This window comes from Pollachius pollachius (genome assembly GCF_949987615.1).
Source record: "Pollachius pollachius genome assembly, chromosome: 3".
Lineage (NCBI taxonomy): Eukaryota > Metazoa > Chordata > Actinopteri > Gadiformes > Gadidae > Pollachius > Pollachius pollachius.
In genome coordinates, this window is record NC_136936.1 from 663907 (window position 1) to 679592 (window position 15686).

Here is a 15686-nt window from a genome sequence, read left to right on the forward strand (position 1 = left end):
GGTGTCAGGCTCCGTCCGGGTGGAGGAGGCTGCTCCACAGGGTGATCCGACACACACAGACAGGCCTTATGAGGGCCTTCAGCTGCAGGCGGCTGTGGAGCCTCGGCTCTTTAATTGTCCCTGTGTCTGTTTGTGTGTCTGTGTGTGTTTGTCTGTTTGTGTGTCTGTGTGTGTAAATATTCCCTGTGTAAGGGGGGAGTCTCTCTCTCTCTCTCGCTCTCCCCTTTTCATTGGGTTGTTATGTTGGTGTGTGCAGATGCATGTGAACTCAGTGACCCAGATTCCTTCCATAGGACCGAGTCGTTTGCCATCACATCAGAAGCTTCTGTTTTCAGAGCTTCACTTTAATGTCGCTGTTTACCTTCATCTCGGGGAAAGAGACAACTGAGGTGACTATGTTAATGTAGGGTTAGTATGGGGTATAAGGGTTAGTATTATGGTTAGTATGGGGTATTAGGGTTATTATTAGTGTTAGTATTAGGGGATTAGAGTTAGGGTTAATATTAGGGTTACTATTAAGTTTAGTATTAGGGTATTAGGTTTAGTATGTGGGTATTAGGGTTAGTATGCAGTATTAGGGTTAGTATTAGGGTTAGTATGGGGTATTAGGGTTAGTATTAGGGTTAGTATGGGGTATTAGGGTTAGTGTTATGGATAGTATGGGGTATTAGGGTTAGTATTAGGGTTGTATGGGGTATTAGGGTTAGTATTAGGGTTAATATTGCGTATAAGGGTTAGTATTATGGTTAGAATGGGGTATTAGGGTTATTATTAGTGTTAGTATTAGGGGATTAGAGTTAGGGTTAATATTAGGGTTACTATTAAGTTTAGTATTAGGGTATTAGGTTTAGTATGTGGGTATTAGGGTTAGTATGCAGTATTAGGGTTAGTATTAGGGTTAGTATGCAGTATTAGGGTTAGTATTAGGGTTAGTATGGGGTATTAGGGTTAGTATTATGGTTAGTATGGGGTATTAGGGTTAGTGTTATGGATAGTATGGGGTATTAGGGTTAGTATTAGGGTTGTATGGGGTATTAGGGTTAGTATTAGGGTTAATATTGCGTATAAGGGTTAGTATTATGGTTAGTATGGGGTATTAGGGTTATTATTAGTGTTAGTATTAGGGGATTAGAGTTAGGGTTAATATTAGGGTTACTATAAAGTTTAGTATTAGGTTTAGTATGTGGGTATTAGGGTTAGTATGCAGTATTAGGGTTAGTATGCAGTATTAGGGTTAGTATTAGGGTTGGTATTAGGGTTAATATTGCGTATAAGGGTTAGTATTATGGTTAGTATGGGGTATTAGGGTTATTATTAGTGTTAATATTAGGGGATTAGAGTTAGGGTTAATATAAGGGTTACTATAAAGTTTAGTATTAGGGTATTAGGTTTAGTATGTGGGTATTAGGGTTAGTATGCAGTATTAGGGTTAGTATTAGGGTTAGTATGCAGTATTAGGGTTAGTATTAGGGTTAGTATGGGGTATTTGGGTTAGTATTAGGGTTAGTATGGGGTATTAGGGTTAGTGTTATGGATAGTATGGGGTATTAGGGTTAGTATTAGGGTTGTATGGGGTATTAGGGTTAGTATTAGGGTTAATATTGCGTATAAGGGTTAGTATTAGGGTTGTATGGGGTATTAGTGTTAGTATTAGGGTTAGTATGGGGTATTAGGGTTAGTATTAGGGTTGTATGGGGTATTAGGGTTAGTATTAGGGTTAGTATTGGGTATTAGGGTTAGTATTAGGGTTAGTATGGGGTATTAGGGTTAGTATTAGGGTTAGTATGGGGTATTAGCGTTAGTATTAGGGTTGTATGGGGTATTAGGGTTAGTATTAGGGTTAGTATGGGGTATTAGGGTTAGTATTAGGGTTAGTATGGGGTATTAGGGTTAGTATTAGGGTTGTATGGGGTATTAGGGTTAGTATTAGGATTGTATGAGGTATTTGGGTTAGTATTAGGGTTAATATTGGGTAAAAGGGTTAGTATAAGGGTTGTATGGGGTATTAGGGTTAGTAATAGGGTTAGTATGGGGTATTAGGGTTAGTATTAGGGTTGTATGGGTATTAGGGTTAGTATTAGGGTTGTATGGGGTATTAGGGTTAGTATTGGGTATAAGGGTTAGTATTAGGGTTGTATGGGGTATTAGGGTTAGTATTAGGGTTAGTATGGGGTATTAGGGTTAGTGTTAGGGTTAGTATTGGGTATAAGGGTTATTATTAGGGTTGTATGGGGTATTAGGGTTAGTATTAGGGTTAATATGGGGTATTAGGGTTAGTATTGGGTATTAGGGTTAGTATTAGGGTTGTATGAGGTATTAGGGTTAGTATTAGGGTTAGTATTGGGTGTAAGGGTTAGTATTAGGGTTAGTATTGGGTGTTAGGGTTAGTATTAGGGTTAGTATTTGGTATTAGGGTTAGTATTAGGGTTAGTATTGGGTGTAAGGGTTAGTATTAGGGTTAGTATTGGGCATAAGGGTTAGTATTAGGGTTGTATGGGGTATTAGGGTTAGTATTACGGTTAGTATGGGGTATTAGGGTTAGTATGGGGTATTAGGGTTAGTATTAGGGTTAGTATTGGGTATTAGGGTTAGTATTAGGGTTAGTATTGGGTGTTAGGATTAGTATTAGGGTTAGTATTGGGTATTAGGGTTAGTATTAGGGTTAGTACGGGGTATTAGGGTTAGTATTAGGGTTAGTATTGGGTATTAGGGTTAGTATTAGGTATAGTATTAGGGTTAGTATTGGGTATTAGGGTTAGTATTGGGTTAGTATTAGGGTTAGTATTAGGGTTAGTATTGGGTATTAGAGTTAGTATTAGGGTTTTATGCTGTTAGGCGTAGTTACAGTAACGATGATACAAACACATGACAGATGTTTCTGAGTTCTAATGGCCCATAGCTAACCCTTTAAAGGGCCAAGAGAAGGGCTTCACTGGGGCTTACCTAGGGCTTCAGTAGGGCTTACCTAGGGCTTCAGTAGGGCTTACCTAGGGCTTCAGTAGGGCTTCAGTAGAGCTTACCAAGGGCTTCAGTAGGGCTTAACTAGGGCTTCAGTAGGGCTTCAGTAGGGTCAGGGTTAGCTAACCCTGGACCCCATTGATCTGGACGGTTTCCTAACCCCAACAGAAGGCCCGCTCACCAGGGCCAGAGACAGGGAGGCCCCCGGGGCCAAAGAGAGGGAGGCCCCCGGGGCCAGAGACAGGGAGGCCCCCGGGGCCAGAGAGAGGGAGGCGCTCCGCTCTCCATGGGGCTGATCTGGGGCTAGGGTTAGGGTCCATGGGGCTGATCTGGGGCTAGGGTTAGGGTCCATGGGGCTGATCTGGGGCTAGGGTTAGGGTCCATGGGGCTGATCTGGGGTCAGACCTGACTGGAAGGTTCTAGAGGAAGTGAACTTGACCCAAATTCAGCCTTCAAAACGCAGAGGAGATGCCCCCGTTCCTGGCTGTGGCAGGGGATGAGTCGAGATGAGTCTCCGTGGAGATGAGTCGAGATGAGTCTCCGTGGAGATGAGTCGAGATGAGTCTCCATGGAGATGAGTCTCCATGGAGATGAGACTAACACAGACACCTCCTCTGAAAATGCTCTCAGACAATTACACACACAAACACATACACACATAGATGTACACAGACACACACACACACACACACACACACACACACACACACACACGCACACGCACACGCGCGCGCACACACACACACACACACACCTTGCCCTAACCAGCCATCCCTGTCCTGTCTACAACCCTTTCGCTGTCTGCCCTCTTCATCGCCCTCTGTCCCACTCTCTCCTCCTCCTTCCCTTCCCTTCCCCCTCACACCCCTTCTCCTTCTCCTTCCTTTCCCTCTCTCTCTCTCTCTCTCTCTCTCTCTCTCTCTCTCTCTCTCTCTCTCTCTCTCTCTCTCTCTCTCTCTCTCTCTCTCCCTCTCTCTCTCTCCCTCAACCTCCCCCTCTGCCTCCCCTGTGCTGGTGACCCGGGGGATAGTAGGTGGTCTGTGGTGGGGGTCTGATTAGGGGGGTATAGAGAGAGTGTGTGTTAAATGTGGAAGGAGATTATGTGGATTCAACTCTCTGTGTCTGGCATATCAATACCCCCAGCGTCGCTAGCACTGGACAGGTGTTTGACACGTCTGTCAGTCCCGTCCCATCATTGGGTAAGGACGGAGCAGTTCTGGATTAACCAATCAGAAGCCCTCCTCAGGGGACACACGGTCACATGACCTTTCCCCTGGCCACCTCGTCCCTAATGGCCTGCTGAGATGCTATCTCCGGAGGCTAAGGATCTATAGAAATGAGCGTGTGTAAAGGAATTAGAGGCTGAATGGGCCCTCAGTCCCATTGATGTGTGTGGGCAGATAGCGCAGCATTAGCAGCAGATAGGGCTAATCCCACCACTGTTGACACAACCCAGGAAGAAGGATTAATGAAGTGTCATTGTGTGAGGAGAGGCTTCGGGGGGGGGGGGGCACGGCGCCGTTGCCTGGCCTGCATCCAAGCTGAGCTCAGCACATCTTTACACCGGTCTTAACCCCCCCCCCATGAACTACACACACACACACACACACACACACACACACACACACACACACACACACTTACTTATTAGATATTATTGTATGGTGGTCTACAACCCCCTCCTCCTCCTCCCCCTCCTTCTCCTCCTCCTTCTCCTCCTCCTTCTCCTCTCCTGGGGGCTAATCAAGGCAACAGCTCTTCATTGGGGCAGGAGCAGCTGTCTGAGAGGAGGAGGAGCCTCTCTAAGAGGAGGAGGAGCCTCTAATAAGTGGAGGAGCCTCTCTAAGAGGAGGAGGAGCCTCTCTAAGAGGAGGAGGAGCCTATAATAAGTGGAGGAGCCTCTCTGAGAGGTGGAGGAGCCTCTCTGTAAGAGGAGGAGCCTCTGAGAGGAGGAGGAGTCTCTGAGAGGAGGAGGAGCCTCTCTGTAAGAGGAGGAGCCTCTGAGAGAAGGAGGAGCCTCTCTGAGAGGAGGAGGAGCCTCTCTTAGAGGAGGAGGAGCCTCTCTGAGAGGAGGAGCTCTCTGAGAGGAGAAGCAGCCTCTCTTAGAGGAGGAGGAGCCTCTCTTAGAGGAGGAGGAGCCTCTCTGTAACAGGAGGAGCCTCTGAGAGGAGGAGGAGCCTCTCTTAGAGGAGGAGGAGCCTCTCTGAGAGGAGGAGCTCTCTGAGAGGAGGAGCTCTCTGAGAGGAGGAGTCTCTCTGAGAGGAGGAGGAGTCTCTGAGAGGAGGAGGAGTCTCTCTTAGAGGAGGAGGAGCCTCTCTTGGAGGAGGAGCAGCCTCTCTCAGAGAAGGAGGACCCTCTCATAGAGGAGAAGGAGCCTCTAAGAGGAGTAGGAGCCTCTAAGAGGAGGATGAGCCTCTGAGAGGAGGAGGAGCCTCTGAGAGGAGGAGGAGCCTCCATTAGAGGAGGAGGAGCTTCTCTTAGAGGAGGAGGAGCCTCTGTTAGAGGAGGAGCTTCTCTTAGAGGAGGAGGAGCCTCTGTTAGAGGAGCAGCTTCTCTTAGAGGCGGAGGTGCCTCCCTGTGAGGAGCAGCAGCTCCGGCACTGTGGGCCACTATGTTGAGGAGGCGCGGGGTTGAGGAGGCGCGGGGTTGAGGAGGTGCAGGTCTGCAGCTGCTCTGGAACCCCCCCTGCCCCCCCTCACCGCTGAACACACTTTCTGGATCGAAGGGGGGAGCAGGGGAGTCTCTGAGAGGGCGTGTGTTGTGTGTGTGTCTGTGTGCGGGCTTGTGTTGTGTCTATGTCTGTGTGAGACGGTGTGTATTGTGTGTGCGCATGCGCTCACATGTTAGTGTGTGTGTGCACCTTAGTGTGTGTGTGTGTGTGTGTGGAGAAGAGCAGGAGTGGGAGGGGGGGGGGTCATGACCCATTCTCCTCCCCGCTGAGAGGAGCTCTCCGTGTGTGGGTCAGCGGCGTTAGTGGAGCAGTGTGCTGGGCTGGACGGGACCTCGAGCCTCTTCCCCCCAGGTCTGGAGCTCCGTCAGTGGGCTCGCTGCCTAGCGCGACCCCCCCTCCTCGTGGAGGCCGAGGGACCTCCACCGTGGACCGCATTGGAAACAGAATGCCAGGTCAAACATTGACCAGGATAAATTGGCATTTGATTTACAATATAGATATAATTTAACAATTAACAATCAACAAACTGTACACAGAATGTCTATGTTCCTCCAACATGAACACATGCATACATACATGCATATCTACATACATAGGTCTACGTGCATGCACATATCCAACACACACTCAGTATATGCACAGAAAAAAATAAAATCAAAAATAATCCTAACAATAATATTAATAATAGTGAAAATAATATTGAAATCATTGCATTATCATTGTTGACAACCTTTAGAGAATTCCTCCAAGCAACAGATCAATGGAAGCCAATATGGCCACCGTTCAATTTTTCCAAAATTTTTTAACGGTAAATAATGTGAAACCTGATCGAAGAACAATGTAAAGGTTGGGAGAGATTAATTTACGTTTCTTTGCAAAATATGTTATAATTGTTAATATTCTGCATTTTTTTCTATCCAACTGAAAGTCTTGGGAGTCATTTAATAAATACAGATGAGGCTTTAAATCAAATTCCAATTTCAAAACTGATTTAGCAAAGGAATGAATCAAATTCAAAAAGTCCTTCAACTAATCACATTGGTAAAACGTGCAAAAAATTTCCATCCTCAATTTTATATTACATCACTTTGCTGAGATATCTTCTGAAATTATTCTTTTAAAAATGTTTGACCAAATATTTTCGTTATAAACCATCCCTTTGATTAGTGATCCAACAACATTCAGAATCTGTAGATATTTTAAAAATCTGTGTTCGGGATGCCATATTCAGCTTTTAAGTCAAACAATGATTTTGGTTGTATGTTTTTATGGAACAAATCTCTAAATTGTTTTATACCAAAACTCATCCATTTACTTAAATTAATTTATGTTATATGTTTTTTCCAATCAGGATTTTGATGGATAGGAGAATACATAGAAGTACAGTTAGTGATACCAAGTGTCCTACTACAGTCTTTCAGTGCTAATAGCGTATTGAAGTCAGTGACGCACTGATCCATGTTTTTTATCATATTAAGTTGTTCTATGAATATAAAGGATCAATAAAGTTGTCCTCCATCTGGACTCTCATGAATCCGGTCTCCCCAGTGACCATGAGATTAAACGACCTAATCAAGCTTACCAGAAGTAAGACTGGAGGTTGGGGATACCAAGAGCCCCCATGTTTACTGGTTCATATTTACAATATTCTGCAATAATTTAATAATTGCCATCCCAACATTTGGTGGACGGATGAGATGCATTGAGGAGAGCATTACTAACCCAGTGAGGGATCTAACACAGGGAATGGGAGGAGGATTTATGTGTAATTCTAAGTTTGGATCTCAGCGCTTTAAGGCTGCATGACACAACAATGTGAAGCTTCTGCTTGTCTAGTTCATCACTTCATTGTCTCCTGAGCACAGGAAGTGTGGATCTCATCTCCCCTCAGTTCGCTGTCTGTGCTCTCCTCTCTCTCTCTCTCTCTCTCTCTCTCTCTCTCTCTCTCTCTGTCTCTCTCTCTCTCTCTCTCTCTCTCTCTCTCTCTCTCTCTCTCTCTCCCACTCTCTATTTTAGATGTTATCCTCTATCGACCATCATGTGATCATGAGCACCTCTCCCCCCCTGTCTCCCCCCTCTCCCCCCTGCCTCCCCCAGTCCACAGTGAGGATGGTGTCTCCACGCGGCTGTACTTTGTGAACGCCTCCGTGCAGCGTGTGAGCTTCTCCAGCTCCGTGGGCGTGTCCCTGCCGTGCCCGGCGGGTGGAGCTCCGCACGCCGCTCTGCGCTGGTACCTCGCCGCCGGGGACGACATCTACGACGTGCCGCACATCCGCCACGTGCACGCCAACGGCACGCTGCAGCTGTACCCCTTCTCCCCCTCCGCCTACAACAGCATCATCCACGACAACGAGTACTTCTGCACCGCTGAGAACCAGGCCGGCAAAATACGCAGCCCCAGCATCCACGTGAAAGCAGGTGAGGGGGGGGAGGGGGGGGGAGGGAGAGAGGGGGGGAGGGGGGGGGGGGGGGGGGGGACGTACCGCCTGAATCATCTCTGGGGGAGAGAGGGAGAGAAACAGAGGGAGACGGAGAGAGAAATTATTATTTTTTGTTTCAGTGGCCTTGGCAACCAAGATATTTTAATCTCCTGGCACTGACTGAGTTTTATATTTTCCAAATGTCATGTGCTCCAGTTGTAACATGGGTGCAGACGGATCATCGCTGAGGGAGTCGGGCTGGTTCTTGACTTTCAGAAGGAACGGTTGAGAGAGGCAGCTCACCCACAACTCCAAAGGCCCACTGTGTAGCTCGTAGCTCACTGACCGGGACATATATGTTTAGTAAATACTGATCGATAGGGATTTCAATAATGTTATCAATTAAATCACATCCTATAACTGATATATTCTACAAGTACAAAATGCTGGCCAGCCTGTACCTCTCTCTTTGCTTAGAAAAATCGTACTATCGACATTCTAAAACCCCTCCCACTCACCAAAACCCCTCCCACTCCCCTAAACCCCTCCCACTCACCTAAACCCCTTCCACTCACCTAAACCCCTCCCACTCACCTAAACCCCTCCCACTCCCCTAAACCCCTCCCACCCCCCTAAACCCCTTCCACTCACCTAAACCCCTCCCACTCACCTAAACCCCTCCCACTCACCTTAACCCCTCCCACTCACCTAAACCCCTCCCACCCCCCTAAACCCCTCCCACTCACCTAAACCCCTCCCACTCACCTAAACCCCTCCCACTTACCTTAACTCCTCCCACCCCCCTAAACCCCTCCCACTCACCTAAACCCCTCCCACTCCCTACACCCCTCCCACTCACCTTAACCCCTCCCACTCACCTAAACCCCTCCCACTCACCTAAACCCCTCCCACCCCCCTAAACCCCTCCCACTTACCTTAACTCCTCCCACCCCCCTAAACCCCTCCCACTTACCTTAACTCCTCCCACCCCCCTAAACCCCTCCCACTCACCTAAACCCCTCCCACTCCCCTAAACCCCTCCCACTCCCTACACCCCTCCCACTCACCTTAACCCCTCCCACTCACCTAAACCCCTCCCACTCCCCTTAACCCCTCCCACTCCCTACACCCCTCCCACTCACCTTAACCCCTCCCACTCCCTTAGACACCTCCCACTCACCTAAACCCCTCCCACTCACCTTAACCCCTCCCACTCCCTAAACCCCTCCCACTCCCTAAACCCCTCCCACTCCCCTTAACTCCTCCCACTCCCCTAAACCCCTCCCACTCCCCTTAACCCCTCCCACTCCCCTTAACTCCTCCCACTCCCAGCTGAGCTACGTTAGTTAGCGCCACACAGTGCTACAGTCAGTCAGAGTGGACACAACTCCGTGAATTAGAATTTAGAATTCTAACTGGGAGGGGCTCGAGTTTAAACATTGAGACCAACAAATATGTTATTATATATGTTATTTTATGTTAAATATTTCAAATTCAGTGCCTGAAATATTTTGGTTCACCATTTTTCTCCACACCTATACAATGACATTTAATAGATGAAATGACTGAAATGAGAACCTTCCAGTCGTGGCCGCTGAAGCTGTTTTTTAACAAGTCCATGGCCATGTTGGCTCAACTTAAAATACTGTTAAACATCTTTAACCAATCCCCTTTGACCCTGTGCATTATGGGTCTAATAACAGAACAATGCATACACAAGCAGACAGTTGGTGTGGCGACCCCCTTCACACACACGCCAAGGTCACTGCTGGAGACACACTGAGGCAAGGTGTGTGTGTGTGTGTGTGTGTGTGTGTGTGGGTGCGGCTCTCTCTCTGACTCTCACTCTCTGGCTAACACACATTAACAACTGGAATACACACAACTGGCCTAATATATGCTTGGTACCACACTTTGGATACAAAAAAGAAACACACACTTGGCCAAGCATGACACACATACACACACACGTGCACACACACACACGCATGCACACAAACAAACACGTGCACTAACACTCATTATGACACACACATGCACACACACACACCAGCCTGTGCCTAGCCCATGCCAGCAAGCCTCCTGTCTCCCAGTCACTCCATCTGTCCCCTAACTGCACACACACACACACACACACACACACACACACACACACACACACACACACACACACACACACACACACACACACACACACACACACACACACACACACACACACACGCACACACGCGCAATGCCCGGCTGCCAGCTCGTTGTCAGGGCGTTTGGCTCGGAGGTTCCTGGTCGTCGGCTGCAGACAAAGCAGACGATTGTAGAACGCAACGTAACCTCTAGAACCTCTGGAACGCAGAACCTCTAGAACGCAGAACCTCTAAAACGCAGAACCTCTAGAACGCACAATCTCTAGAACTCACATCGTCTAGAACGCAGAACCTCTAGAACGCACAACCTCTAGAACACACAAACTCTAGAATGCAGAACCTCTAAAACAAAGAACATCTAGAACGCAGAACCACGCACGTTTCCTGGGAAGACATTTTGTGATGAGACAGACAGAAAATGTTTCAGGGCTGTAATTACCCACCGTGTTGAATTCACTGGAAACCCTTCAAAGAATGGCTCCATTTAAGCTCTAATAAACATCACACACATAACACACAGACTCACACACAGACACGCACACACGCAGGCAAACGCACACAGACACACACACTCACACACAGCTCCCCATATGGGCTGGGGGTCCCGGGGGGCCGCGGTCCCAGCAGCCTGCCTGTGACCTCTGAGGCAGCCTTAGAATTGGGGTGACCTTCCTCCCAAATAATTACAACAATTAATCAATTAAACGCTGAGGCAACTGCAACCCAGCCGCCCAACACACACACACGCACTCACGCACGCACACGCACACACGCACGCAAGGACGCACGCGCTCAAGCACAGACACACACACACACACGCGCAGCCACGCACATACGCGCACACACACGCGCACATGCTCACACACACACACGCGCACACGCTCACACACGCAAATGCTTACACACAGACACACACACACATACACACGCGCATGCACTAGTGCACACAAACGCACACTGCATTACACCGATTCTATGGATACCTCATTACCTCCTGCATACACACACACACACACACACACAGACACACACACTCATTATGACACACATAATAGACACATCGGCCCATATTTCTCACACACATGTACACACACATTCAGACTCGTGTTACACACACATGCACACGCACATCGCACACTCAACAACAAATACAGACACATGCAGAAACACACACACACATGCACTCAAATACTCATGAAACATGCACACAGACACACCACATACACACACGCACCCACCTACATGAACACACACACTGTACACACACACACACACACACTCCACAGACACACTGGCAAACTCTGGTTGCCATTGGCAACAGAGGTGTGAGCGGTGGGATGTGCCACGCCCTGTCTCAGGTGGTGCAGGAGAACGGTGACAGCTGACAGGCTCTCAGTATGACACCCACCCCCCCCTCCCTGTCTCTCTCTCTCTCTCTCTCTCTCTCTCTCTCTCTCTCTCTCTCTGCTCCCCTTCATCTCTCCTCAGCTCCCCCTCCCTCCCCCTCTTTCTCACCCTCTCCTCTGCATGCTGATTGTGGGCCAATAATAGCTCTGGCACCTGTCTGGTGGATCTCCAGTATGCATCACGGTGCACCGCTCTCTCTCTCTCTCTCTCTCTCTCTCTCTCTCTCTCTCTCTCTCGTCCCCCATGTGTTGGGACTGAGTGATTCCTTCAGCATCTCTTCATTAGCGTGCACTAGCATGCATGCGGGTACACGTGCCATCTTCGGCCGTTACCCAGGGTGCCGACCCATGCCGGCCCCCCTTTGACCCTTTGACCCTTAGGCTCCGCCCTCTCTAGACCCCGAGCTCCGCCCCCTTGGCCCGTGGAAGGTAAACAGGTAGCGGGTCAGAACCCTTCTCATAACTGGGCTCTTTGTGCCCAGTTACGGTGGTCCATGGGGTTCCTCCTAGTTCTGTTCTGTTAAGAGATGAGGCGTTTACTTATGTTTTGAACAATTCATATTTTATTCATTATTTATTATTTATTTTTAAATCATTATTTATTTTAACATTCAGGTCATTTAGTAGACACTTTTATCCAAAGCGACTTGCAATAAGTTAATTTGTCAGAAGAAGTGCCAAGCACTAACAATCTCTAGGTTAACCCATTCCCGTATACAACAGAGACAGCTGGGATAACCCATTCCCGTTTACAACAGAGACAGCTGGGATCACCCATTCCCGTATACAACAGAGACTCCTGGGATAACCCATTCCCGTATACAACAGAGACAGATGGGATAACCCATTCCCGTTTACAACATAGACAGCTGGGATAACCCTGAGGGATTCCTAAGGGAAAATGATCCCTTTACTTCCCATCCCTTCATTTGTCCCGATGGTGGAACTCTTCCCCTCAGCCCGTTCCCTTATTGTCCCACACTGCTCCAGGGCGGCCTGGTGAAGACAGCTCCTGGCTCCTTAAGGTGAGCCTGTGACCCCCAGGTTGTGTGTCCGTTGTTAACAGGCGGTGTGCTAGTGACACCCCGACAGCTAACAGCGAGCCTTTCTCTACCTCCCTGCCCTCCGCATGTAAGCCCCCCCCCTAACCATAATACAAATGCTAATGTAATGCACACAGCACTTCCACTTAGAGGGAATTCAAGACACAATGCAGGACACATGGCTCCAGCAGTCAGGGGGCCCCTCGTAACAGCCCCCCCGGTTGGTTCTGAGGTGAGCCGGCTCACCTGTTCACTACCTCACCTGTTCACTACCTCACCTGTTCACTACCTCACCCCATCTCCCCTCTGCCCTGCCGCACACACTAGACCTGGAAGAGTTCACCTGGCAGCTGCTGCTGCCCTCGCCATGCCCTCTCCCCCTCCCCCCTCCCTCTCTCACTCTCTCTCTCTCTCTCTCTCTCTCTCTCTCTCTCTCTCTCCCTCCCTCATCCTCTCTCTCTCTCTCTCTCTCTCTCCCCCTCCCCCCTCCCTCTCTCTCTCTCTCTCTCTCTCTCTCTCTCTCTCTCTCTCTCTCTCTCTCTCTCTCCCTCCCTCATCCTCTCTCTCTCTCTCTCTCCTCTCTCTCTCTCTCCCTCCCTCATCCTCTCTCTGTTTGTCTCTCTCTCCCTCTGTCTCGCTCTCTCTCTCTCCCTCCCTCATCCTCTCTCTGTTTGTCTCTCTCTCCCTCTGTCTCTCTCTCTCTCTCTCTCTATCTCTCTCTCTCTCTCTCTCTCTCTCTCTCTGTGTCTCTCTCTCTCTGACCTTTCCATCAACCAGTTAATTGGGTTCCCCTGAACCTGACACAAGGACTGTGTTATTCCCCTCATATCCATCCCATAATGAGACCGAGCCCGGTCCATCCAATCACGCGTGCTCTTTTATTTCCTCATTCGCCCGACCCCTTCCGCTCCTCGTCTCTTTCTCCGTCTCCGTGTTTTCTCTGCTTTATGAATAAGTAAATGCGGTATTTGGTTTCTCCGTCGTTAATTATTGAGGCGACAGTGATACAGGACTCCCAGCGCGCGTAGAGCTGTGTTTTAGCCCGTTCCCTAGCAACCAGGGCTGCATATAGTCAGGCATCAGTAACATTCTAATGATTCTGTGTGTGTGTGTGTGTGTGTGTGTGTGTGTGTGTGTGTGTGTGTGTGATGAGGGGGAGTGCAATTTACAAATCCGCCGGGGCGGCCATTTGCATCCTGTCACATGTCCTCAGAGGGGGGTGTGTAATGTCCGCTCCTCCTCTGGGAGGGGGGGCGCGTACGGCGACACGTCCCAACGCCCCCCCCACAGACCCCCCCCTCACAGACCCCCCCCTCACAGACCCCCCCCCCTCACAGACCCCCCCCTCACAGACCCCCCCCCCTCACAGACCCCCTCACAGACCCCCCCCCACAGACCCCCCCTCACAGACCCCCTCACAGACCCCCCCCCTCACAGACCCCCCCTCACAGACCCCCCCTCACAGACCCCCCCTCACAGACCCCCCCCCTCACAGACCCCCTCACAGACCCCCCCTCACAGAGGCCCCTCCCCCTGTCACAGACCCCCCCTCACAGACCCCCCCTCACAGACCCCCCTCACAGACCCCCCCTCACAGACCCCCTGGTGACCCCTGACCCTGGGGTCTCAGTGTTATCTCTGGGGTCCCAGAAGCCCCTCCATCGTCTCTAGAGGAGAGGCCACATGACATTGCCCCCCCCCCCCCCCCCCCACACACACTTTCCCGCGGTGACGAGCGGCCGCCGATCAATCAGCAGTAAATAAATGATTGAAGGAGCGAGGCTACTCAATCGATCGGCTCATTGATCGGGGGCAGGAGGAGCCGATGAAGACCTGAGCTGAATTATTTGTCCTTCGTCTTCGATCGGTTTACAAATGAAACTTCACCTCAGATTAGTGTTCTGCGCCCGGCCCCTGGCCAATCAGAAGGCTCCCCCTCCCTCCCGGTCGCTATTGGCTCCCGGGTCCGTCTCCGTACTGAACGCTAGCCCGGGCCAAACAAGATGGCGGCCAGGCGGCGGGCACAGCCCGTGGAGGTCAGTCCACAGAACCAACAGAACACGCCGTGGTGTTCCCTGTGGAACCAACAGAACACGCCGTGGTGTTCCCTGTGGAACGCGCCGTGGTGTTCCCTCAGGAACCAGCAGAACACGGCGTGGTGTTCCCTGTGGAACCAGCAGAACACGCTGTGGGGTTCCCTGTGGAACCAGCAGAACACGGAGTGGGGTTCCCTGTGGAACCCGTAGCAGCAGGGGTGGACCTGGTGTCTCCTGTCAGCTGGCGTTTCATTGGTGCAGAGCCACAGCGTGAGGCAGAGCTACTGGGAGAGCTACTGGGAGACCAGTCCGGCTCTGGTCCACCCGCTGGTCTTAGGGACCCGGCTCTGGTCCCTAAGACCAGCGGGTTAATAATATCACCAGGAGGGCGGGGCTTATCTGTGTGCGCGCATAATCATGTGTTTCACTGTGTCTGTATGGATGTGTGGATGTCTGTGTGTGTGAATGTGTGCATGTGTGCGTTTGTGCATGGGTGTGTGTCTGTATGTGTGTGATTTTGAGTGTGTGCGTGCGTTTGTGCACAGGTGTGCGTGCGTTCTTGTGTTTGACGTCATTACGATCTCCCTATCCTCCAACCCCAGTCTGACGGTGGGAATAGAGAGTGGGAGGTCCCTCTCTCCAGTCGGAGGCCGTGTTAAATATAATATTAATACATAATATAATCTATAATATAAGTATAATTTATGTTTAATATCTAATATTTTATATCACATCATCACGCTCGCCCTTCCCCCGCCGGGTCCAATATCCGGACGTCTTTTGTCTCCCGACGCAGCGCAGGAAAAACACAACGCTGGAGCTCCTTCATTAGGCTCCTTACTCCCTGAGGAGCTAGCTGCAGGGCTAGCTACAGGGCTAGCTGCAGGGCTACCTGCAGGGGCTAGCTGCAGGGCTAGCTGTGCGGGCTAGCTGCGCGGGCTAGCTGCAGGGCTAGCTACAGGGCTATCTGCAGGGGCTAGCTGCAGGGCTAGCTGTGCGGGCTAGCTG

The 15686-nt window shown here is 49.9% G+C and overlaps 1 protein-coding gene across 1 annotated transcript in view; it reads left to right on the forward strand.

The window, feature by feature from the left end:
- dscaml1 (Down syndrome cell adhesion molecule like 1) overlaps positions 1-15686 on the forward strand; it is a gene marked incomplete at both ends in the record, with an annotated part of 32784 nt that overhangs the window by 14561 nt on the left and 2537 nt on the right. The window contains one exon of the mRNA XM_079732820.1: positions 7727-8047. Within this exon, the coding sequence (XP_079588946.1) occupies positions 7727-8047 (321 nt within the window). The remainder of the gene's footprint in view (positions 1-7726; positions 8048-15686) is intronic.